The sequence below is a fragment of the Callorhinus ursinus genome, unplaced genomic scaffold (assembly GCF_003265705.2).
Source record: "Callorhinus ursinus isolate GAN/ISIS: 27379988/994484 unplaced genomic scaffold, GSC_fseal_2.0 scaffold1, whole genome shotgun sequence".
In the NCBI taxonomy this organism is placed as follows: domain Eukaryota; kingdom Metazoa; phylum Chordata; class Mammalia; order Carnivora; family Otariidae; genus Callorhinus; species Callorhinus ursinus.
The window spans coordinates 117,655,241-117,681,639 of NW_027397063.1; the positions used below are offsets into that span (position 1 = coordinate 117,655,241).

At 51.6% G+C, this 26,399-nt stretch overlaps 1 protein-coding gene across 2 annotated transcripts in view; it reads left to right on the forward strand.

Annotated features, from left to right (window-relative positions):
• Positions 1-26,399, forward strand: part of RAB6B (RAB6B, member RAS oncogene family) — a 58,049-nt gene that overhangs the window by 6,813 nt on the left and 24,837 nt on the right. For both annotated transcript variants that reach the window (XM_025870512.2, XM_073899857.1), the window contains exon 2: positions 20,778-20,836. In XM_025870512.2, coding sequence (XP_025726297.1) covers positions 20,778-20,836 — 59 coding nt within the window. The remainder of the gene's footprint in view (positions 1-20,777; positions 20,837-26,399) is intronic.

Below are 26,399 nucleotides of genomic sequence, written 5' to 3' on the forward strand. Positions count from 1 at the left end.
CCCAGCAGGTGCTGTGGGTCATGAGCCAGGGAGAGAGGAAGACTTGAGTCGTGTGCATTCTATGCTAGAGACCACGGCTTTCTTCCAGGGCCTGGATGGACAGTTAGTGAAGGAGCATGATACCTTGGTGGGATTTCCCCAGAGAAAGGGGCTTCCAGTATTGGGTTAACCGGCTCACCCAGTTTCCCCTGTGGCTGGAGATGAAGCGAGGGCAAGTTCCAGAGGCTGGCCATGAGCTGGGACTTTGTTCTGAGGGAAGTGGGGAGCTGGTGGAAGGTCCTCTGCTGGGGAGTGTCTCAGTCACGCCTACATCTGGGAAGGATGCTTCACTCTAAGGGCTTGGAGAGGATGATGGATGGGGAGGGGTCCAGAACAAGTCTGCCTTTCCTGGGAAATGGAGCTGACCCTCCCCGGTTTCTGTGTTCTTCCTCCAGGTAACCTCAGGTGGCATTTAGGAATACCCGCTATGCCCTAGACTGCACACAGGGTACTTTCTCCCTGGCATCTGTGATAGATGTGAAATTCTCCCTGTTTTGCAGGTCAGGAGATAGAGGCTCAGGGAGAGCTGGTCATGGCCACAGACTCACTGCTAGTGTGGCTGCATTGAATTTGAACCCAGGTCACTATGAGAAACACATACTGATCTGTTGGACCTCATGCCTCAAAGGCAGGTTCAGACCCTGTTGTGGGGAAGAGAGGACAGAAGACCACGGAGGCCCTATAGACTCGAAGTCTGCTGTAAATGTCTCCTGGGGAATTATGTGCCAAGCTGTTTGCTGAGGATGAGCCAGTGGATCACAGCATGGGGGTGGATGGGAAGAGGCCTTTGATTCCCCTAGGCTGGTGAGGGGCACCGGGGCCCTGAGCAGGAAGGAGGGCAGGGGGATTGCTCTAAGAAGCAAGCAGGGTCTCCATGTGGGAGTCTACTGGAGTTGGACTGCATGGCAGACACTCCATTCTTACACAGAATGAACTGCTTATTTGGGGTGGTTTGAAGGGAGTTGGTTGTAGAGAGTGTGGGGGCAACTAAAGCCTTCCCAAGTCAGCCCTGCCCTGCCCTGGAGGTAGATGCCCTCCTGGCTCTAGCGGAGAATTCCTGCACTGGGAAGAACCGAACAAACCAAGCGGCAGGTTCCCACCTGCTCTGGGGTAACCCTTCTCCTGGCCTCATCCTCCCTTCAGGCCTGGAGATATCAGGGCCCTGGAGACTCTGATTCTGTTCGGGGTCAGCCACCAGCAGCCTCTGTGGCTGGATAAGCCCCAGCCATTCTCTGGCTTTCTCGATATATCCTCAGAGGCTACTGGACTGGGTGACCACTCAGGCCAGTGGAGCGCTAACTCTGGTCCTGTACTTCAGCCCCAGGTCAGGGTATGATGCCACGCCAGTAAAACTCCCAGCCTGGAGATAGCACTGCTGGCTAGAGAGGTCACAGGCACTGCAGAGGAAGGCATGTAATCAGGGCCTCTGCTAACTGTCTCCCCGAGAACTTCCCTGGCCAAGCCCCAGTGCAGGGTCCTGTCCAGCCTGCGACCTCTTCTCCTGGGAGGCATTCTTGGCCTTCCTCCCTGGTGTGCCCGCGGGGTGCTGTGGCTCATCTCTTCTGATGGTGTGTTTGACTCAGGTTGCCAGGCAACGGGGATGGGGCTGTCCTGCTCTTCCTGCTGGCATGCAGTCATTCCTAACTGTACAGCAAGGACCTTTGATGGGGGACAGCTGAACAGGAGACAGCTCCCAGGTACTTCTACTCCAGGACGCTTCTTTCGGCAGCCAGCTGGGTGGGTGGTAAGCAGGGAGGGCTGGGAAAGGCCTAGTGCCAGGTGGGGTGCGTAGTATCCCCACCAGACTAGCCCCAGGTCCTGCTCCAGCCCCATCACTTACTCGGTGCTCCTGAGTCCTGCACTTCCGCCCCAGCCCTGCTCCTCACTCTCTGGGTGGTGCTGGGAGGTAATAGGACTACCCCGAGCTCATTTTCCTCACCAGACAACAGGGTAATCCTTAACTTTTTGAGGGTTGCATGAAGATCAAAGTGTCAAATCACAGCGCATGGTAAGTGCTCAAGTGATAGGTAATTTTGTTAATGGAACAGTGACAGCAGTCCCCCCTTTCGTAGATGAATGAGGGAGAAAGAAGTAGGGGTGGAGGTTTTGAAAATCACTGTTGGGTCGTTTTTGTGTAGTGAGCTGCAGAGCACAAGTGATCTGATGCGTGGAGCTGTATACCCATTTTATAGATGAAGAAAGTGCTTCTCTGAGAGGGGAAGGCTTCTGCACAGGTTGCAGGACTCAGACCGGTTACTGCTGAGCTAGGAAGAGCTCCCAGGCCTCAAACACCCTAGTTGGCATTTTTCCACTGCCCATCCCGGCAGGAAGTGGGACAGATTCACCCAGCCTTGCTCCACTGGGCCCCCACAGCTGCTCACAGGAAGGGCACCTCATCTTCATGGCTCTGTAACTTCCCCAGGGACAAGGAGCGCAGCCTGGGCAGACGACAGGGGCAGAGGCTTTGCCATGTTGTGATTACGACAGTAGTTGGTGAGGTAAGCAGGTAATAAATCTCAGCCAGTGGTAACGTGACTATTAAGCACACAAACAAGGTTCTGGGCGTGGTCTGCTGGGGGGGCGGGGGGGGGGGGGGGGGGGGGTTGGGGAGTTTGGTGTCAGGGAAGGCTTCCCAGAGGAGGTTTTGCACAGTGAGCAGGAATTCAGAGGCACACAAGGGAGGCATCTTGAGCAGAGGGCCTGACTGTGCCACGGCTAGGGGACTGGGAAGGTCTTGGAACTTCTGGGGGAATTGGGCATAGTTCAGGGTGGCTGGACTCTAGCACAGGTGTGGGGGGCGAGGTGGTGAGCATGGTTCGAAAAAGCAGTGAGCCTGGGGAAGGGAGCAGGATCAGGCCCCAGAGAATCTCGCTTCCACACACAGGGGTTGGATCTTCCCTGCAGGCAGTGGGGACAGCTGGGGGGTTTTGACCAAGGAGGGACATGCTCATGGAGTAGAAGACAAAGGTAGAGTATGGCCTGATTGGAAGCAAGAGATGCGGGCAGCCTGAACCAGGCCAAGCAGGGAACAGAGGATAGAATATAGAGGAGGGTTTGTGAGCCTGAGCTTCCTTCCAGCTCTCAGATTTAGGCCTCTGGATACCTAAATTTTCCTGGTTCTTTATAGGGTGAGAATCATTCAGGATGATGAAGGGTTGTAGGGGAGGGGCTCTTGTGCTTCTCTACAAGGCTACACTGTACTTTCGATGGCTGCACCAAAACCAGCCACCTTGAGCTCCTCTGTCCTTCCTGCCTCCACAATGCCCTGGGTCCCCTCACTGCTTCTGTCCTGCCAAAGGGGGTGCCCCAGGGCCGCTGACATCCCTTCCAGACTCTTCGCCTCTGCCACCTGCTCAGGACAGGATGTACCACTTGGCTTGAAGTTGGTTATTAGATGTCTGCGCCGCCAGCCCCCTGGTTGTTGGGTGTGTGAGCTCCCCTGGCCCTTTAGGCAGCCTCCTATCACTCCCTCCCTTGCTGAGTTCCTCTTCCAGTGGCTGCTTGACCCACTGTCTTTGCTTCTCCCATGGATTCCCTTGCTCTTCTTTGCTGAATTCTAGCTCCCCAACGAGCTTAGGGGTCCCTGAGAACTTGAGGGAGGGCAGCATTGTATAAAGGAGAGCCCCACTCCCTGACTTGGAGACAAAAACCCAATCTCAAGCTGCCTGGCGGCACAAAAAGTGAAGGGCAAGAGTCAGGGAGCCAGAGGACTAGCCCAGAGCGGGTGGCCTCCTTGGCTCAATTGGTGCAGTCCCCTGCCCATGAGGCAGCTCATGGTCTATTCTCAAGGACTGAAACCTCACCCTGCAAAGCCCTGGTGACCTCTGCCCCCTGTCCCTCCTGTGTTCTGCCCAGACAGTGCCCATGGAAGTTACTAAACACCGCCTGGCTATTCCTTTGTTAGTGCGGCTGGGGAGTGAAGAATATCCTAATTATCAGCAATCAAGCACATTTCAGTCACTGCCCATGGCCCCTGGGAGCTGTGCCAGATTTATTGTCTATGAGGTCAGGATGGGTAAGGAGACCTGTTCCCTTGCTTGGTTCTCAGCAGAGGTGTCTCCTCTGCCTGGAGTTGCTGGCCTGGAGATAAATGGGCCCAGAAGCTGGCCACAAGCAGCTCAATGCAGCTGTGACCATTTGAACCCCCCTCTGTTCCCTCCTCATTGCCCTAACCCCTGGGGCAGAGGCAGGACCAGGAGACCCATCCCAGGTTCAGAACTGGAGGGCTGACTGTGCCCTTCGCATGAGAGACAGGTTCCTCTGAGGATGGTGTGCTAATTCAGAGAGACATGGAGAAAATGTTCTGTTCTGACCCTGTTGATGAGCAGGGAGTAAACACTGTGCAGACTGAAGAGAGTAAAGCAAAGCATTTCAAACAAGTGTTTCTTGTTTGTTTCCCCATCCAATGAAGGGAGAGGGCTAGGAGGAAAGAATGGAGAAGGGAGAGCCATGGAAGCATAGAGGCGGAGGAGGGAGGCCCTCCTCCCGGAAACAGACAGACCTAGGTGTGCCAGTCACAGGGCTCCTGGAGCAGCACTGAGGCCTTGGGAGAACCAGGGTGGTTTGCAGTTCTAGATGGTGGTGCCCTCCATCCCAGGTTCTGTCCCAACAGAATGAAAGGCTGCAGGTTCCCACGGAGGCCCCGATGTGTACCGGGCACAGAAGTGAGGGGACCTGTGTTTGGGTCGAGGACGAGGTGAGGAGCGGGGACTGCTGCTGCGGAGGGCTGATGACCTCCAGCGAGGCGGAGCAGGGGTGGAGAGAAGGGTTTTTACCTTGTCCTGGAGGACAAGTGCTGGGCTTTGATGAGCATGCTCGGCTTTGTCCCTCCTTCTCTGAGGTGGGTTGGCTCTGCCCCACTGGGACCCTGCAGTTCCCAGACTGGGCAGCTGTGAGCAGGGTCAAGTCTTGGGACCAGGAGATCTGTGTTTGTTTCTGCTCTTCTCTGCGTAGAGAGCCCCTCTGAGACGGGTTTCTTTTTAGGGAGGAAAAAAGTCCCCCTCCCCAAATTGGCCAAATTTTTAGAATATTAACAGATCCCACCTATAGCACCAGGATCCAGAAGTTCTCTGATTGTAATTCATTAAGTCCTCCCTTCCTCCCCCACATCCAGCCAAAGTGCCGCAGGCTGCTGCCCAGATCAAAGTCTGAAAAGCAGGCCTGAAAAAGTGCCCAGCTGACCACCCGCCTTGGTTCTCTCCCACCTACATCAAAAGAGGGCAGAATCCCACATGTGGGGCCAGAACCCAGCTCCCTCTTGCCTCCATTGTGCTGCAGAAGGGCTACTGTAAGCCAGGGTTCTGGTCTGGATGGTGTCAACTCATCCCTCCACCTCAGCTTGGGAGGGCTGGATGTGGTGTGCAAGACCCGTGCAGAGCAGTGTGCAAATGCACGGTGCAGTAGATACAACAGGGGTCCAGCCTTCCTCCCCCACCCTGAGCCCCTGTCTAGGCCAGCTGGTAGCTTCCTTCTTAAGGCAGAGAGGCCCATAAGGTTCTGTTGCAGGCGACCAGCCACGTCACCACTCTGGGAGAGGAAGCAGAGGCTGAGTGAAGAGTAGAGGTGGTGTCTCAGGAACGTATGAATGTGAGATAGTGTGTCATGTGCGACCTCAGGTGACCCCGAGTGAGCCATGCCCTTGCATAGCCCCTCCCCTCTATGTGCATAGCACATGGAAACTGAGGCTTGCTTCTACCCAGTATGGGATGGCAGAGGTGATGGATGTCCCTCCAGGGGTGTTCCTCTAGAAGATCCCTCTCGCTGGCGTTGAAGAAGCAAGCTGCCACGTGTGAGAGGGCCTGTGAGGGGTCATGTGGCGTGGAACTGTGGGTGAGCCTCTAGGAGATAAGAGCAGCTTCTGGCTGGCAGCCCCAACAAAATGAAGGCCTCCGCCCTCCAGCCACAAGGAACTGAATTTTGTCAAGAATCACAGGAACTTGGAAGAGCGTGGACTCCAAGCCCCAGAAAGAGGTGTTGCTACCATGCTGATACCATGACTGCAGCCTTGTGAGACCCTGAGCAGAGGACTCACATAAGCCATGCCCAGACTCCTGTCCACAGAAACTGTGAGATAACCAGTGTGTGTTGTTTTAAGCCACTAAGGTTGTGGTATTACCCAACCAATAACTAATACAGATGGGGAGAAGATTTTCCAGGAAGGAAACATCTTAGAGATGCCCTTGTTTTGCAGACAAGGATTTGGAGCATCCAGGGTGGGGCCAGGACCTGCTCCAGGTTAAACAGCTGGCTGGGGCCCCCCAAAGCAGGAGTGAGGGAGGCCCCAGTTTCCCCATCACATGCTGGATCATATCACATGTCAGGGCTGGATCAAATTTTCTCTAGCTGCCTTCTTGCCCTGACTTGGTATTTTGCAGCCACTCTGATCTTTAAGCCTTCTGGGACCAGGCTTTTGCACCTTAGTGCAGTTTACTTTCTGCTGCTCCTTGGCACTTCCCCTGGGACTTCAGAAGGCAGGATCTCCTTGTCCTGAGCATACTTCATAAGCCTTATGGGCTCAGAGAAACCTTTGAAGTGGGGATCCAGCTGTGAACCAGGAGAGATACTATCTAACCATGACCCTGGTGCCGTGTGATTCTGGGCAATTGGCCCCTCTTCTCTGACCTCACATCTCAGCTCAGTGAGGGGCTTGGGCAAGATTAACTCTAGAGTCTTTGATGGCTCATGGCACTTCTAGTGCAGCTTTTGAGAGGGCTTCTTAGGGAATCAGAGCTTGTGGGATGGGAACTTGGTGAGCCTGGCTACCATGTCCTTGTGCCCAGGCATCTAAGTCCAGAGGGCAGACCTCAGTATTGACTCAGCTCACTCCCTCTCGCCTGGCCCTCTGGTCACCCCGGAACCTGATCAGCAGTTGTCCCTGATTTCACAAGGGCTGGAGACACAGGGTTCCTCCCTCCTACTGGGTGGTCCTGTGTCCACTCCCAGGCCCAGGGTTCTGGAGATGTAGAGTATCTTCTCTACCTCAGAAACAATGATCCTCATCTCTTAACTTCACCAGGAAGGCCATCGCTACTCCCCAAGTGAACCCTGAGGAGGTGACCTGGAGTCCCTCATGAAAGCTTCTTTCTGTTGACTGAAGGGGGAGGTCTGCATATCCATTCTTCCCTTTCCAGCTGGTTCTAGAGGTGCAGGGGCTGGGAATGTGCCTGTTCCCTCCTTGTCAAAGCAGCAAGATGAGCAGCAGTGAGCAGGCTGAGTGAGGGTGTACACAGGAGATGAGGAGAAGCTGGGGCCAGGAGGAGTGCCAAGAAGAGTTCCCTGTGCTCATGGAGACCTCAGAGACAGCACTCATGGATGTCGGCTTAGGGTCCTCTGAGGGGGGCTGGGCATCCGGGAAGGTGCCCTGCCTACATTAGCCTGCAGTCCGGACACCACCTTCCATCTCCTGAGCGAGCTTGCTCTCTTGGCCAGACCATAGCAGTGCCCCCATGGATGGGGCCTGCGGGTCCACTGTCACAGGGCTGCTCTGACTGGACCTCAGCTGACAACCTGGGAAACATAAGCCATGCCTCTCACCACTGCCTGCTTGTTCTCATTGCCCCACTCTTCTCTCCCTGTTAGTGAGGCTTTTACCATCAATGACACCAACAGTTTGCTTCTGGAAGAAGGAATAAACATGAGCACGAATACGACTTTGCCAGACTCTGTGCTGTGGTTGGGCCAAGAGTTCCTGTCAGTTCAATTAACTACCAAACTGCATTAACACCAGCCTTGTCAAAAGATCAGCTGGTGGTGGGAATTTAGCTTGTGCTCCCTCCTTCTCTCAAACATACATATCCTCATTATGAATTAATGTTTCACAGCACCCGTGCAGCTACTCAGGCATGTGGACATGATTGGCCTGTGTAGGGTCTGAATGGAGTTGGACTGAGCCTTGGGCCATTCTGCCCACCCTGGTCTGGCTATCCATGGAAGCCATGCCAGAGGGTAACTGTGTATGCTGTGGGTGGGGGCTCCTGATCTGAGCAGGGAGTAGAGGGTGGCTAGTACTCAGAGCTAGCAGGTGCTGGTGCTGCTGTTGGGACCTGGAGGGGAGACTCTGCACCTTTTTTGAAACTGACAGGAGTGTTTGAGATGACTCAGGCAGAGAAGGTCCAGACAGTAGGTACACTAGTTGTGGTTGGGACAAGCTCCACACAAGCTGTGTGGTCAGGTCTCACATGGTTGTCAAGAAAGTCCCGCAGATGCTGTCTTGACAAAATTCTCAGTTTCACAGCTAAGACACCGGGAGGATTGGGTAGTTCCCATGCACAGTAGGGCTTCTGATGCCTGCTGGATTGGGCATGTTTGCATGCATCTCTACACACGTGCACACATGGTGGTTTCACATGGGCTCTGCCCACTGAGTTGATTTGTCTAGGCTTGCTGAGTCTCCTGGCCCATGGTTAGAAGGGCTCACAGCAGCTTCCTGGTGCCCAGCTAGGTCCTGGTTTTCTTTATAAAAGACTAAGTTGATGCCAAGTACAGTTATATTCTTGTTTCTTAGGAAAACTTCATGTTGACCAGAATGTTTAATAAATCAGAACAAGCCATTTCCTGAATGTGCTAGGAATCTGAGAGACATGGATGTGTGCGTGTATGTGCATAATTTTTTAAAAATCACCATATTTCTTTAACTTTTTATTTTGACATAATTTTAGGCCTTTAGAAAAGTTGCAAGAATAGTACAAAGTCTTCCCATGTGCCTTTCACCTACAATGTTAACTTTTCACTGTTCTCATAGAATTCATAATATGAGAGGTGAGGGTAGGCTTTTCAACCTACATTGTACATATGAGGAAGCTGAGCCTTAGAGAGGATAGTAACTAACCTAAGATACAGCAAATAAGTGGCAGAGTCAGGATTCAAATCCAGATCTGTCAGACTTTAAGTGCATGTACTATGTGTGATGTAAGCATGAGTGTGCAGCTGTCCTGTTCCTTTGCCCAAAGAACTTACTTTCTTGTGTTATAGGTCTGCTAGCAGAAATTGTTTTGGCGTTTGACTCCTTTTTCTCACCTTCATTTTTTAAAAGATTTTTTGCTGGGTATAGAATTCTGTATTGACAATATTTTTCTTTCAGTACTTCAAAAATGTCACTTCATTTTCTTCTGGTTTGTGTGGTTTCTGACAAGGTAACAGAAAATTTTTTCTTCCATGTTTTCTTAGGTCTGTGATCCAACATAAAGTTATTTCTGTTTACAAAGTCAATGATCTTTTAAAGATTTTTATTCTTTTTATTTTTTTTTTAAAGATTTTATTTATTTATTTGAGAGAGCGAGAATGAGAGAGAGAGAGAGAGAGAGAGCATACGAGAGAGGGGAGGGTCAGAGGGAGAAGCAGACTCCCTGCCGAGCAGGGAGCCCGATGTGGGACTTGATCCCGGGACTCCAGGATCATGACCTGAGCCGAAGGCAGTCGCCTAACCAACTGAGCCACCCAGGCGCCCAAAGATTTTTATTCTTTTTAAAGATTTTAAGTAATCTCTACACCCAACCTGGGGCTCAACTTCACAACCCCGAGATCAAGAGTCACATGCTCCACCAACTGAGCCTGCCAGGCTCCTCAAAGATTTTTAAATAATATGAAAGAAATATTACATATTTAACCATGTATTAACCATTCCTCATGTTCATCATTCTTTTGTGTAGATCCACATTCCCATCTGGTGTCATTTCACTTTCTCCTGGAAGACTTCCTTTAACATTTCTCATTGTGAGGGTCTGCGGGTGATGAAATCTGTCAGTGTTTGAATGTTTGAAAAAATCTTTATTTCATCTTTTGTTTTGACAGATGTTAGATAATATATATCTGAAAGTTATAATGTTTTAGGTTAATAGGTTTCTCTCTTTCAGTACTTTACAGATAACTGCTCCATTTTCTTCCTGCTTGCGTTGTTTCTGAGGAGAAATTGCTGTCTTCTTATTTTTGTTTCTATGTACATAATGTGTCTTTTTTCCCTCACTACCTTTATGATTTTCTCTTTGTCACTAATTCTGTGCAAATGGGTTATGATGTGCCTTGGTGTGGTTTCTTTTATGTTTCCTTTGCCTGGGATTCATTGAACTTTTTGGATCTGTGTGTATAGTTTTCCTCAAATTTCAAATATTTTCAGTAAATATTTCTTTAAATATTTTTCTCTGTCACTACTCCCCCACAACCAGTTCTTTGAGGACTTTAATTACATATAGATTAGTTCACTTGACATCATTCCACAGCTCACTGGGATTCCAATTATTGATTTCTATTCTTTTTTGTCTTTGTTTCATTTCTGATATCACCATGTCTTCAAATTCATTGATCCATTCTTCAGTTAATCTGGGATTAATCACTTGTTAATCCCATCTTGTGTATTTTTATATCTCATACCTCTAGAAGTTTGATTTGTGCCTTTTTAAATGTCTTCTGCATCTCTATTTAACTTTTTGAACATATGAAATGGAGTTATAAAAATTTTTTGTGTCTTCATCTGCTGATTCTAACATGTGTCAGTTTGGGCCTGGTTTTGATTAATTGGTTGTTTTCTTCCTTAGAGATCTATTTTATTGGTTCTTTGCATGTCCAGTAATTTTTTATTGGATTTTAGACATTGTGAGTTTTGCCATGATATGTATTGGATAGTTTTTGTATTCCTGTAAGCATTCTCACAATTTGTTAGCTGGGCCTGGAGTGGTGCTCAGTCTGAGGCTACTTATTGCCCACTATTGAGGTGTTCTTTGCATGCCTGGTAATTTTTTGTTGGATGTTAGACAGTGAGTTTTGCCATGCTAATGTATGTATTGGATAGTTTTTGTATTCCTATAAGCATTCTCATTTGTTAGCTGGGACTGGAGTGGTGCCCAGTCATACTAATTATTGCCCACTATTGAGGTGTTCTTTGCATGCCTGGTAATTTTTTATTGGGTGTTAGACATTGTGAGTTTTGCCATGGTGTGTATTGGATAGTTTTTGTATTCCTATAAATAGTCCTAAGATTTGTTAGCTGGGACTGGAGTGGTGCTCACCAGAATGGGGCTAATTATTGTCCACTTCTGAGGCACGGCAGCCCACTGTACTGTAAATGTTGAGACTTTTCACTCTGGCTGGTAGGAATAGGCACTATTCCCAGGCCTGTGTAGATGCCAGGCAATTTCTTTTAATCCATTTGGGTGCCCCTTTCCCCAACCTTGAGTAGATTCCTTACACACATTTGCTGATCCATCTTCAGCTGAAGACTGAGGATGTTCTGGAATTCTCTTTCTCTCTCTGCATCTCTCTAGCACTCTGCCCTGTGAACTCTAGCTGCCTTGTTTTCTCTGGACTCTCAGCGCTGTCTCAGTTCGGGGAGTCCACCTGGCTCCATCCTTCCTGTGCTCTGGCCTGCAATGTCCTCAGAGCATCAATTTGAGGATAGTGTGGGGCTCGTGTCATTTGTTTTGTGTCTCTCAGGTTTTACCGTCCTTCGTTGCAGGGTCTTGGAAATTGTTTTTCATATGTGTTGTCTTCTGGTTGTTTCAAGTGAGAGGATAAATCTGGTCCCTGTTATTCCATCTTGACCAGAAGTTGAAGTCCTGGGCCCTTGGTTTTTCATTTAATCATTTATTGTAGGAAACACTGGTGTGGACTGTGAGCAGGTGACTTGGGCAGTTGGTGTTGGGGCTGGTAGCATCCTTGCATTTCATCAGTGATGTTCATCCAGTTGATTATATTAGCATGTAAATTTAACTGGCTACATGATTTCTGCCCTCCAGACTTTTTCAAGAACTTTCTATTGTCCAGCTCTTATAAAAAGCTCAGTATAACTAGTTTGGTTTGTCCCATGAATACTATGAATCTTACGGTTGGTCATGATTTTTGTTTGTCTTTATTTTTTTGGTTTTTGAAATTTCCCTCCCCTCCCCTCCCCTGCCGGGGAGCTCAGGTAATTTCTTAGTCTGACTTTGGGGGCTAGGTAATATAAGACGTATTCCTGTAAACAAACTCTTTGCTCCAGCCTTCTCTTTTTAGCTTACTTGCCTTTTGCCTTATATCCCTATCAGAATTCTCAATTGCAAGCAAGAGACATCTGCTCTTACTATCCAGCTGATTCGAGCAGAGCAGACAATGAATGTAAGCAGTGATTGGGAAGTTCAGCTCTTACTATCCAGCTGATTCGAGCAGAGCAGACAATGAATGTGAGCAGTGATTGGGAAGTTCAGAGTCTCTGGGAGGGTCAGAGAACCAGGCCTAGAGCAGCAATCTGAGTCACACCAGGACTGATCCAGGAGGAGGCACGGTTCCAGTGCTGGGTACTGGCAAGAGCTGATGCTGAAACCCACATCAGGGCTGCCTCTCTGTGCAGAACCCAGAGGGAATCCCCTTCTCCTGCCCCCAGAGATTCATGTTGGCCATTTCTGGTGGAGTCTCATGTGAGGGTCCAATGGGAGAGCCAAGTCATGTGCCTGCAGCATGGCTACAAGAAAGGATCCTATGCTGGGGAGGATGGCTTTGGACCTCCTCAAACGTAAGAGGGGTATTCAAAAAGATTGGGAGGCTATTCAGTATTGTTACTGACATGTAACTACTATATCCTGATATTATTTTAAGCAGTTTTATTTTCAAAAGTAACCAATAACCCCTTTGGAGGAAAAAAAAAAGCAGGGTGGGGTTAAACCAGGCTATCAAATAAGGGCAGGCACTTCTTGTCCACAGTGGGTACACACAGACAGCACAGCCTCTCCCTCCGTGCCAGTGCCCCCTCCCCGGCTCCAGTGGCCCGCAGCCCTCTCTCTCAGGGCTCCAGACCAGTGGGGGGTGGTAGTGGGAATGGGATGAAGTGTTTGAAGGTTGGCAAAGCCCAAGGGTCAGAGGGACTCTGGCCAAGCAGGAGAGGAGCTCATGTGTTGGTGCTTTCTTCAAGCTGTATTTCAGGCTTGGTAAGCATTTGTCACCAGCCCCAAGGTAGAAGCAGACCTTTAAGACCATCTAGCCCGACCTCATTGGAATAATGACCTCTTAGCCTAGTGAATGGCAGAGCTGAGATGTGTGTTGGTAGGGGACCAAGGGAGGGGATGACACCCCATGCCCCTGACTCAGAGTAGGCTTTCGTAGGATCACTGGGCTTGCACAGAGGAGGTAGGGCTGGGTGGAGGACAGTGAAGTGAGAGCGGCAGGGGCAGGTCAGGTTCCCAACTGGAGGAGGAGAAAGGGCCTCGGCCAAGCCGGCCCCGACCACCATCCTGCCCACCCCTCCTCCCACTCCCTTCTCCCTCCTCTGTTCTGTCTTCCCTGGGTCCCTCAGTGAGGCCCAGGTGGCTGAGCATCCTCTGTCAGAGGGAATTAACACACTTAATTAAAGTATCCAATGAAGAGCTTTGCATTTTTCTTAATTACTGTCTGAGTCTTTTGGGGGACGGTTTGAAATGGGATTTTTCACATTTCCTCATTTAGCCTACAGTGAGCCAGCTGGCCCCTCAGGGCTCGGGTAGGCTGGCAAAGCCCTGGTCTGGAGCTGCCTTTCTGAACATGGGGTGGCAGGGTGGGTGTGGAGTGGGGAGCCTGGCCCCTAGCCCTCCAGGCTTGTCAACTTTGTAGGAAGGTTAAAGCAGGCTTTTCTGTCTTCTGAAAACAGCACAAAAGGAAACGAGGGTCAGCGAGATGTAGATGGTGTCTCACTGGTTCTCATCAGTGTAGGACCCAGGGGCTGTGCACCCCATGGGCAAGCCAGAAGGGGGGAGTTTGTGGGCGTCGGGGTGCAGGGGGACAGTGGAGTCCTCTCCCAGGCCCCTGCAGAGTAGGGACACTGGCCCAGGATGGCCTGGCTTCCTTCTTAGCTGCAGGGCAAGGACTGAGCCCTTCAGCAGGCAGGCCCGCCCCAGCACTCATACAGCTTTTCCCACTTGTGGTTTGGAAACTGAGCTGATGGAATACCTGAGTCACCTGGGCCCAACCTAGGAACAGGTTATTGGCCTCAGCAGTGGTGAAGCAGATTGGCCTTTTCAGTCCTGAGGGCTGCCTTCTGACAGCTACAGACATTCTCTGACCTCAGCCTGGCTGTGGGCTAAGGGTGCAGAGACCATTTCCCTGGCATGTAGACTACTCTCCTAAAAACACAGGTATCAGAGAGGTGGGTAGGCTGCCAGGGTGGCCGAGAAATGGCAGGGGGCTCTTCCAGGTCTTTCCTGCCTCCCACTCTGGGCCTAGCTCTGTGGCCCCAAGGAAAACCAGATGGAACCCCACTGTCCAGCAGCATCCCATAGCTAGTGTGGGTGGTAAATGTGAATGTGTGGCCTAGAACAGATTATGGGCCGAGGTTCTGGCTTAACTCAGCGAGAGGGTAGGCTACCCTGTGGGCGGTTCATGCTCTGCCAGGTCTTGCCAGACCTTCCACAAAGTCTCCAGCTAATTTCTTGTGCTCTCCCTCATGTTCTGCCCCATTTCTGGCCCTCTCAGCAATCTCTCCACCACACCACACCCACACCCACACCCACACCTGCCATGGAGATGACAGGGTGGGGAGGGGTCCTTCATGGAGGGAGACAGTGTTAGAGCAAGAGTCTGGGGGGTCAGGGCCCACTCAGCTGTCAGCCTGTGGCCTGGACACAAGCCAAGCCTGGAGCCCTCATAGCCACTGACCCCAAGGTCCTGGGAGGGTTTGGCTTCACGTGGCAGCAATGCAGAAGTGTGGGTGACAGCTGTATGCAGAGGATACCTCAGCCTCACATCACCAGCTCCATCCAGTCCCTCCCCTGGGGACACGGTTCCACCTGATGCCCCGTCCCCACCAATTAAGACCCAGCCCAAATGGCTACCTCCTTCAGGAGACCACTGCAGTTCTCCAACCGAGTGTCCGTGTCTTCTGGTCGGCTCTCAACAGTCCCTCCCAAGTTGCTTGGCACTTTAGGAATCTGCCCCTGAATAGCTCCTCACTGGAGCAGGGCTGCAGGGGAGAACGGGGATGTACCTGCTTTCTCGCTGGGAATTCTGTGCCCAGCATGGCCCTGGCACAGAGTAAGCCCCCCAGTGGGTGTTTGTTGAGTGGGTAGAGAGGCCTCTGCAGCTACCTACCTAGAAGCCACCCAAATGTACAAAAATCTGCTTATCTGGGACCCACCCTGAGATGGGGATTGGAGCCTATGGGAGGCTGGTGGAATGAGGTCCAGGTGGGTGCTGGTAGCTGATTGTGAGGGGCTGGCATTCAATACACATTGCACTGGTAGAATTTCCAGGGTGTTTGGGACTGAGCTCATCTGGACAGGTTTGCAAAACCCCTGGATCAGCAGCTCACACTCGGGTAAGAAAATAACTCTTTTATGATAATGACAAGAGTGAAAAATAAGCTTAGATTCTCAGCTCATGAGACTGAAAAACTATTGCTAATAATTTTTTAAAGGTTTTCTTTCTGAATTTAGTGCTGGCATTTGTGCTTTGGCCTGACAATTAAAAAAAAAAAAACTTTTATGGGTGACCTGAATCCAGGTGATTTTACTTACTTGGGGTTTGCTCCTCATCCAGTTTTACTTAGGCTTAAGGAATGGCTCCATCATCTGCTAGTCACAAAGCCAGGTGACAGGGAGGTGTCCTGGGCTCTCCTCCACATCTGACTAGTCACTAAGTCCCACTCTCCCTAGCTCTGTTTCTCCCCAGCCCCACTACCTCTGCTTTCACTGAGATCTGCTGTCTCTCGCAGGACTGCTGCCCCCAATCTGGCCCCTGTAAGCTATTCTGCCCGAAGTGCTGTAAGTTTTCCTCCTAAAGCACAGATCTGTTGCTCTGATTATGTAATGCTGTATCACAAACACCCCAAAACTTAGTGGCATAAGACAATGTGAATATTCACTTTGCTCAGGAATCTGTATGGTTTGGACAGGTCCTGGCAGGGAAGGTGTGTTTCTGTTTCATTGGGCATCAGCTGATGGCTCCAAGGCTGGGGCCTGGAATCATTGGAAGGCTCCCTCACCCACAGGTCTGCTGCTGGTGGGGGCCTCCATTTCTTGCCAGGCGGGTGTCTCCGTGTGGTCCTCCCTCACGTAGGCTGCCTTGAGCTTCCTCACAGCATGGTGGCTGGGTTGAAGGGCCAGTTTCCAGACAGAGGCTGTGCTGCCTTTTCTCACCCAGTCTTGAGAGTCAACCTGGGAACCCGCCCAGGTTCCCCCCTAGACAGAGTATCAGTGGCACATTGTAAAAAGAGCACGGGGATGGGGAATATTTGGTGGGCCATCACGGACGTTATGAACGGCCACACCTGTTCCCACCACCTCTCTACTTAAGACCCTTCAGAAGCTGCCGCCACCCTTGGGAGAGAATCCATGCTCCTTGGTGTGTTCCCTGCCCTGCTGGCCTTGCCTCTCTCTGCCTTTCTTCCTCCCTCCTTTCCTTCCCTCCACAGCCAGCCCCAGAGGTGGATTTTGGTTTAAATCAACCCACCGGCCACAAGGAGCTTCCTCGGAACAGTGTTTGTCACGTACGCTTCTCCTCACACACTGGTTGGGTTCCATTTTCCCTGAGACAAAACTCAGATGTGGAGACCTCCCGGTGTGTCCCCCATGGCTCCTGGACACATTTCTGCTCCCCCTGGCCTGTCATCTCCTGTCCCTTGTCACGAGCTTTGTGTCTCTGCCTCTGTGCCTTTTCTCCCACTGTCCGTCCACCTGGAACCCCCGCTCTGCCTCACCCTCCCACAGCTCGGTTACTGCCCTGCCACCTCCTTGTGGCCTTCCTGACTGCCCTGCCACCTGGGCCCCTGCTTTTTGTGATCTCCTGCTTTGCTGCCGGTCAGGCCTTTCCATAAACCAGCACAATGTTGTGCATGGGGTGTGGATGATGGCGGCAGATCTGGGTTTATACGCCAGCTCCAGTGCTTACCAGCTCTGTGACCTTACTGGCAATAACTAACTCACTGGATCGTGATGAGGAGTCAATGAGGGAACCTAAGTTAAGCACCACATTTCTTGTCTGGCACTGAGTAGAAGCCCAGGAAGAGAGTCAGTCTCCTTCTTTGTAAAGACTCCTGGCAAATGCTCAGTAATGAATTTTTCTCACCCTCATTTGGTTGAAAGAGGAAAAATGCATCTCCCTGCTTGATCATGTGGGACTAAACTACCAGAAGATGTTGCTGAGCCACGAGCAGAGAGAAGAGCTCAGTAACGATACGCCTGCTTATTGAATATAATCCTGCCAGTGGAGCCGAATCTTTGTCCTCAGAAACAGCTCTGCGTTGCCCCGGCCTTGTCTGAGAGCAGCTGTTAGAAGGCATGCGGGACAGGGTGACCTTGAGAACAGAGCTGCGAGGGTTGGATGGCTCCCAGAGGCGGCAGGGGCCGGTCGAAAGCAGGATGGATGCCGCCGCCCCTCTGGGGCCTCCCCCGCCTTTGGCGCAGTGGTAGTGCCCAGTCGGGTGACGGCTGCCGCTGTCCTGCCACTCTTCACGCAGAGACTGAGAGAACAGGACGCCCAGGAGGTGCGCGGGGCCAGCTCGCCGTTTGCGGGTTCCCAGACCTTCCACCCAGTTGTGGGGCAGTTGTGGAGAGTCTGACCCACGTGATCCTGGCAGCCGTGGACAGAGTAGGGGTGGTCTCGGGGAAGCTCTGAGGCAGGCAAGAGGGTGGGCTTCTGCTCTGAGAAATGAGAAAGACGGGCCTGGAGGAACAGCTAAGAAATTACTCCCTTTTGCAGCATGTCAGTAATGAACCCATCATTCAGTCCAGGCCTTGGGTAGGGTGCTGGGCCCCAGGTGTTCAAGCCCGCTCACCCTCACATGCTGAACTCCCCTTGTGCCTCTCACTTCCCAGTTTCTGACCTTCCAGATTGGGTCAAGCATGGCCCCACTGGGGAAAAGCCTCCCATCTCTGTCTGGTCCCAAGGAAAAGGAACCTTGGCTTGGTGGGGCCATTTCCAGAATCCTATGACATCCATAGTGGTGGTAGCAGGGACCTGGAAGAATCCTGAGACCCAGTGTGACCCCAAGATGCTGAGGAGGGTCAGGGAGAGGAGCTTGTGCCCTGGTGAGGTCACCCCAGCCTGGCCCCACGCAGTCTGGCCCTGGGCAAATAGCTGTCAATTCATTTCCCTGTGTGTGAAAATGAGGATGGTGTGAGCACCTGCTTCAGAGTTGAGGCCTAAACCATGTTAAGAACTTAGCGTGGTGTTGCTGCAAGCGCAGAATTCCTGCAAGCTTCCGGTAGGGAGGGGTCTCGTGTCTTCTGCTCACTGCTGTCAGGTAAATCTGTGCCTGGCACCCCTGGCATGTGCCTGGAGCACGCTCTGCAAATACAGGAGGCGCGTGCTGCCCACCATGGTTATTGTGGGAATGCGCAGGAAATCCTGGCAGGACTCCACACCTGAAAGTTCCTCCTGCACAGCCCCAGTGAACAGCTTGTTGTCTCGGGACCTTCCTCTTCCACCTGGCAGTCACCCTGTGAGCCAGTACTCACCCACTGCCAGTGGCTGTTGTCTCGAGATGGGGTGACTTGGCTTTGTCACCCTTATGGGATTTCTAAGCCCTAAGTTCTCAGCCACTCCACGGACCTCCTTTTCCTCTAGTTACTTTCTGCGATTCCACGGTCTCTCCTCCCTGCCTGCTCGGCTGCCCCAGGGAAGACCCGGTGCAGGAGGAGAACTGGTGTCATCCTTCCTGCTCCCCGTCCTGTTCCGTGATGCTCGCCCCTGTCCCCGCCAAGACACGAGATGCGGTGTGTCACCGCCTGGGGAAATTACTAGTGGGCCCTGCGACCCCCATCTTCCTGAGGAGGTGGTAACTTTCCACTCTCTCTTAGAAAAGGAGGATGCTGTGTTCACTTCGATTTTGTCTGCCTCTTGCTGGCTCCAGGTTTTACTTTGTGGTCCCCTTAGCACTTTGCAGCCAGGCCTTTTTGTGTGGGAAACCTCCATTTCTCACCTTCATGTGAAAGTTAAAGGGAGATTTAAAGCAATTGGAAAGCACTTAACAGATTAGTACCTTTCGGTTTCCAAGTTAGATGAGAAGAGATCATGGGTATGTCACTGCTCACCCCAGAGATGTTTGGAATAGAAATGTGGCTCTTGTGACACCAGCTGGTATATGACCCAGCACTGCCCCCCAGAGCTGGCATCAGACCCCCCCCCGTTGAAGGGCATGGCCCTGATGAGACTGCCCTCCACTTCAGATGCCAGCCACAAGTGGGCTCCCCAAGGACACCACACTTCTGACCACTGGCCACAAATTCGGGGGTTCACATGACCCTCCTCAGTTTCCATAATTTACCAGAACAACTCACAGAAACTCTGGAAAGTGTTCTACTTATGATTATAGTTTGATTATAAAGGATGCAAGTCAGAAACAGCCAAATGAAGAGACATACGATGGGCAAGGTCAAGCCAGTGGTCGTGGTATTTTTTTTTTTTTATCTGATATTCTGGAAATTGTCTCAATATCTGTTACCTGCTGCCTCCTTCCACTTTTAAGCATTTCCCATGTTCCTGGCACTCTTATTTAATTCTTACCACTGCTCTTTGAAGTCTTTGATGTTATTGTACCCATTTTAAAATGAGGAACTGAGGTCCAGAGGAGCGATGGCCACCTCAGAATGACACAGCTAAATAACACCCCAGCTAGGATTTGAATCCAGCTAATCACCTCTGGGTCAAAGATGGGGCCGTCTAAATTTGCCCCAGTGTGTCAAATGTGCCTTCTGACTAGAAGACAATTGTCTTTCCATTAGAAATGTTGGCTGTTGGAAGATGGTTGCTTGTCTCTTATATGGTGTACTACTAAGGCTTCAAAATTGGCAAAGGACCCTTCCCAGAGGAGCCAAGTTGGGTTGCCCTGCTCCATCGAGGCAGTGACCAGCCACCCCACCAGACCCAGCCTGTGGACATCCCACCCAAGAATCAGGGAGAGGCAGGATGGAGAACCTTCAGGTGCTGACTCTTGCTTTCCCTGCAAGGGTCGTCTGTCTCCTGCAGCCCAGAGCAGGAGGGGCTCTGAGCCAAGCCCAGCTGGGCTAGTCTCCCCTCCGAGTCTCCCAGGCCCATGGCAAAGACTTGATGGGACAGTGTAGAGAAGCAGTCCCTGCTAGGTCTGACCCGGCAGATGTTCCTTTGTCACCCTTCCTCCCCTCCCAGATAATAAGAAATGCTGCAGTAGGCATTTCTGCCGATGCCAGGCCCCAGGGGACCTGCACAGGGTTAGGTCATCAGCCACGCCCCGCAGTTTGGGAAATTAGCAACATTTGTGGAATTTCCAAGAGCCTACCTGGTTTCTCTCAGCCATGCCAGTGGTTCTTGTTTGGGGGTATTACTGTCCCTTCGAGGGCATTTGCAAATGTGGGAGGGGAGTCCTGGGTTGACATAGTGCCTAGGGATCGCGCCAGTGTTTACCTGGCAAGGTCCAAGGTTGTTAAACATCTTGTGAGGAGCTAGACCATGAGGTACACACTACAAAAAGTAGTCCTGCCCTTGAGAGACACTAGGTGATAGCCCATTTACTTCCACTGCCCCCCTGGTTCCTTGGAAAGCCACCCTGCTTACTAGTTCCCAGGCTGAGTGAATGGGGATAAAAGGAGCATGCCTCCATCCCAGCCTGTGGCCAATGGCAAGGACGTATTTTCAAGTGAACATGGGCCCAAGCGAGAGCAGCATCTTGTCTTACACCAACTTCCTCTGATTGTTCATATATGGTTCTTGCCTCACTCGGGCTCTTGGGGTTCAAGGAAGAGCTGGGTGTGGGTGGTGAGAATTCTTGGGGCCGGCGGGGGGCCTCCTGCTTGGTGCTGCCCCAGCTGAACCCCTCTCTTCTTGTTTTGCAGTCGGGAAGACGTCTCTGATCACGCGGTTCATGTACGACAGCTTCGACAACACGTACCAGGTGAGGTCCTGGGTGCCCCTGCCCGCCCCCCTCCCCCCATGTCTGCAGCCAAGACAGCCGCCTAGAGACCATGCTGGCCTCTCCCCAGGGCTTGCTCACGCTGGACGAGAACGCGATGGTGCTGGGGCCCCTGGGCGTCTGTTTTGCCTCGGAAAAGCTTCCCCTCTGTGTGCTGGCCCCAGCCCAGTAAAGACCCAGAGCCCTTTTGAAAATCCAAACCCTGGTAAAGGAAACACTTTCAAGAGGGAAATTCTAAAAACAGAGAGAGGACACGTTTCAGTCTCTGTTCTCTTGCTCCCCGTGGGCAGGTCTAAACCATCACAGTGTTTGGTACCTTGGAGTGTCGTCATGTAGAGGAGAATGGATAGGCAAGATGTAAAACGAGGGAGATGAAAATTAGAGCAGTAAGAAAACTTGCCCCTCAAGCATGGGTGTGTTTGCTGGACCTCTACACACAGGCACGTGCATGTGTGTGAGCACGCACGGTTGCTGAGGCACTTCCTTCCCAGAGAGAGGCTGGTTGTGATGGGCTTGCACTGCTGTTCGAGGGCAGGAGGCTGGACAGAGGGACCTCTGTGGCTCCTGGCTCTCAAGAGAGGTCTGGGGCCAACCAGTGGCCCATAGGTAGCTCCAGGAGGCCCAAAGACTGAGCTCCTGGGAATTAGTAACATTGCACTCTCCTGGCCTTACTGGTGAGTCAGGAGGATTGTGCAGATGAAATGAATTTCCCCTGCAACTATGGCTTTTTGTGAAAGGCACCAAGTTGCATCATTTCAACTATTTTTAAGGAAAAAGAGATATTTTCTTCCTTAACAAGGAGACAAATAATCATTTTTCTCAGCCAGTGGGTTCTGTAAGATACTAGTTACAAGAGATGTTAGCTGGTGTTACTCGAGAAGAAAAGGTAGGGACGAAGGTTCAGTGCTTATACAGATTTAGGGAACACCGGTAAACAAAAGCCAGTCGACTTTTCTACTGCAGGACTTCTCAAGGCTTTTACTACATGGATACATGGTTTTGATCTGCTGGTAGAGGGATATAGTGTGCATGACCTCCCAGATGTGTTTGATCATGAATCCTTTTCTTCCGGAGCCCTCAGAGGACACGTGTTTATAGCACAAACTGGGGACTCCTGTGCAAAGAGGTCTCTCTCTTCCCTGGACTCAGAGAGGATGCGGAGCCCAGCTTGGTGCAGATTACAGTCCTGTGTCTGCTCTTTAGTCTGTCTGTCTCCCTCAGGACCAGTCCTCGTGTTTGCCTCACATACACTCTCTGCCTCCTCTAATTCCCTGCTTTTCCTCTGCTGTGTCTGAAATACCAGATAACTAATGGCCTGGGGAGGAGTTGGCTGAGGGTAAGAACATGCCTCTCTGAGAGGGGGCCCTGAGTTCTCTGCACAACCCTGGGCACTGGCTTTAGAATGTGTCGTGGCCACACTTTGTCTTCATTGTGTTCTCTCCAGGCCGGGCCCGAGGCCTCCCCATAAGGGAGTTCTGCCACATCGGTCTTCCTTTGAGATTACAGTTCTAACAGACTTCCAGTCTGAAGTCTAACTGGGTATGCATTTATTTGTGTGTGTGCGTGTTTGTATATGAATGACCTTGCAGATATTATTTTGATTATTTGATTTTTTAAAAAATACTAAGTTATTTATAATGCCGCTCGTTTGTGTCCCATTGGAAACAATGGGACTCTTGGCTGGCTACTGTTCTTGGTTGTAGGTAGCAGCAGATACGGCCCCAGGGCCTTTGCAGTGACCAGTGATTCTCATGGGCTTGGATCAAGGCCTCGACTCCTCCCATGTCCTTTGAGTTTCTCAGAATCTCCCCCTACCTCCATCTCCATTGTCCTCTCGTATTGCCTACTGCTTGCCTGCATCCTGTGGTCCTGCAGGCCTCTCCACTCGCTGCTTCCCACACAGGCGACAGTCACACCTCCGCACTTTGGCTCATAGTGTCACCTCAGCTGGAATGACCTTCCCTCTCCACTTCTCTGCTGTATAACATTCTTCTGACTCATCAAGACTCAGAGCACTTGTTTGCTCTGCAGATGGGGCCCTCCCTCGTCTCTCTGCTACGGCGCACTCTGCCCTAGCACGTTGTCTGCAGGTCTCCATTAGTCTCCCGGTACCACAAGAACTCCTGTGTGCTCTGGCCCCTTGGAAGGGCTCTGCGTTTGGCTGAGGCCAGGACCCCTCAGATCTGCCACTGCATTCGTAGGCCCAGCATAGGGCCTGGCCATTGCTGGTGTCAAGCGCCTTCTGGTACCAAAGTGGCTTGGAGAGGCACTCTCTGCCTTGGTTTTCAGACCCCGCCAGGCCAAGAGGCCACAGGGGCCACATGTCTTGGTGAGAAGGAGAGAAAGCCCAAAGGTGAGCAAGACCTTCCCCACCTGGGGCTTTTTTGACTTTGTTATTGCAGCAGATAGAATTTCTTTCCCAATGCTCTTTAAAATGGTAATTAAGCTGGGAGGCCAGGGATCCAAATCTGTGCATACACAGGCCATTTTAATGAACTCTCTGGAGAAAGAGAGGGGGAAATGGTATTGTTTATTTTGTTTTTCTGAAGATGGTGGCAGAGACATTTGGGAAGTAGACAAGATCCCCAAGGGCTCTGGGGAATGTTCCTGGTTGTCCCTGGCCACTCCTCACCAACCCCCTCAGACATCCTCTTCATCAGCCAGCAGAGCCCCCCACCGCCCCATTAGCTGAGACACTCAGTTCCCAGGACAGAATCATCCCTCCCTCTCTCCCATCCTTTTGTATGCTTCTGGCTCTCATCTCTGTGTTCCTCATTCACTCATTCTGACAGCAGATGTTTGTCAAGTGCCTTCTTTGTGTCTGGAGGGACAGTGGGAGGCCCTCAGCCAGGGCGGGGGGGGGCGGGGGGGTTCAACCTCAGGCTGGGTGGCAGTGCGTGAGCCCTCCCTCAGTCTGGGACTGGACAAGCCTGAGGCCCTGAGGGGCTGGCGTGAGGACTTGTGAGGACCAGGGGCTTGCAGAGCTGGGTTTCTTTGTTCCACCCCTCGGAGGGGTCCTGTCTGCCTGGCAGGCCCCGGGGGTTGCCACCTTGTCAGCTGGCAGGCCTCAGGAGACCAGGCCCCCTGCCACCTCCTGCCTGGCATGGCCCCTGCTCCACACATATGCCCCTTGTTCTCCTCTTGACACATTTGCTAACCAGCCTCTCACCACCCCCCCCATCACCCCATCTAAAGCCATTCACCTGAAGAAGCCAAAGATCAAGACTTACAGCCTGGTGAGATGAACGTCTGCAGTAATTCTCTTATATAAAACCCCAACTAAAAAACTGCTTTCAGAAGTTGTCGTAGAAGACAACTTCTGGTACCCACACTGTGGTAAGACTTGACCCCCTGTGTAGGCCCGATGGAACACACCTGCAGGCCTGGTCCTCGGGCCACCCGTTGGAAACCTGCACTGGCGCCATGATGGGAGGTTTCATGCCCCTGCGGGGGTCACTGGGAGCAGAGGCCAGGACCTGGAAGCAGCAGTCTTCCGGGGTTTCTCACGGGTCCCTCAGGGGCTCTCTGTCTCGGCTGTATATTAGCACCACCTGCGGGGGAGACGACCCAGAGACCCACAGGCCATCTCAGGCTGTAGCATTTTTTAAATCTCTGAGGTGTTGGAGATGACCTTCTAGCCAAGGCCAGAGCCAGCGGCCTGTCGCTAGATTTCCCACCGCAGCACAAGTTAGGAGACCGCTGACCCAAGGGGCTGCTTGGGGTGAGGGCCCCGACCCTGCTGGAGCTTACTTGGTGGCTCCCAAGAGCACAGGAGCCTTTCTGAAGGACTGGGAGGCTTCGCCTGTGCTGGGTCCCTCCAGGGATCCCACAGAGCCTGTGGGAAAGGAACAGGACGGCTGCGTCTGCTGTGCCGGCCCAGGCCGGGGGTTGTCCGAGGAGCCCTCACCCCTCAGTGATCTGCACCGTCACTGCCGGCTCTGCCCGAGGCTTTCCTCTTCCCTCTGGGCTCTGGATTTGGTTCCTGCGGCTGCCGTAGCAAATGACCACAAACTGAGTAGTTTTAAACAACAGAATTTAATTTCTCACTGTTCTGGAAGCCAGAAGTCTAGAATCAAGATGTGGCAGAGCCACACTCCCTCTTAAGGTTCTGGGAGAAAAATCCTTCCTTGCGCCTCCCCCCCCACCCCCCCAGCGTCAGGCAACTGCAGGTCGCAGCTCCTTGTCCTGAGGCCGTGAAGCTCCAGTCTCTGCCTCGGTCTTCAGGTGGCCTTCTCCTCTCTGGGCCTCTGTGTGTCCTCCCCTCTTCTTAAAGGGACAGCACTCCTTAGATTTAGGGGCCTGTCCCAAATGCAGGATGATTCTTCGTCTTGAGATTCTTAACTGATTACATCTACAAAGACCCTATTTCCATATAAGGTCACATTCTGACGTTCCAGGTGGACATGAATTTGGGGTGGGACATTCTTCAATCCACTACAGCACCTTCCAGTCTGATCCCCAATGGGATCAGACCTTCTGGCCTGGGCCTCAGCACTCTCTGGAGCTTCAGACAAGGCAGGGATTGGTGGCTGTTCTAGTGGGCACAGAAAGTTTCTGGGAGGGGAGCATGGGACAATATCACTGTAGCTATGCTGGAGGGAGGAATGATTATGTGCTAAAGGAGGAGCCTTTGTGGAAGTCCAGAGTGTAATGATGTGTGTGTGTGGTGGGGAGGGGTCTGCCTATTGCTGTGGAGGGTAAGAGTGGGGCCTTTGGATGGATTATTGGCAGGCTGCATTTTGATGTTCATGGGCCTTACACACTTTTGCCTTTATGGGTACTTTGCTTCTTCCTTCATTAAATATATATATGTGTGTGTGTGTGTGTGTGTGTGTGTGTATATATATATATATATATATGAAATTATATTTTACAACTGTTGCTAAAAGAACATATAATCCAGACTAGATTCATTATTACATATTTATTATTATGTTCATTTTTCTTTTGATTTTAAAAGAAATTAAAAGTTAAAAAATATTTTTTTGGCCTCCTAAAAGTACCCTGGGCCCTAGGCTCTGAGCCTGCCCTGCCTTGTGGATACACAGGCCCAGATGTTGGGACTATGGAAGGCCCTGGAAGCTCAGAGAGGCTTGGGCTCATGAGGCAGGAAACAGAAAGCTATTGAGGGTTCCTACTATGGGCACTGATGGGAGTAAAGATTTCAGAGATTGTAGAAGCCAGATGTGGAGCACTGGGCTGGGGCAGGGGTGATGGTTGCAGGCGGGGCTCACACAGACCTGGATGCAGCTCTGTGGGGCAGGGCAGGGAGGAGTGTGACTGAGCAGTTATGTAGGGCTGTATAGGAGATGAGTGAGGGGCCTAGGCCAAGGACAGAGACACTATAGGGCAGTAGAAGGGATGAGTGAACAGAGAGGGTCTGTGGGATGCAGAAGAGGGAGGGGCCAGAGTGGGCCCTGGGTTTCTGTCCAGACACCCTGGAAGACCATCAGTCCCATCAGCACCAAGAGAAACAAAGAGTCTAGTGGGAAAGAATGATGGAACAGCCAAGCGAAGGTGTTTGAAAATGACTGTTACGTGGGGC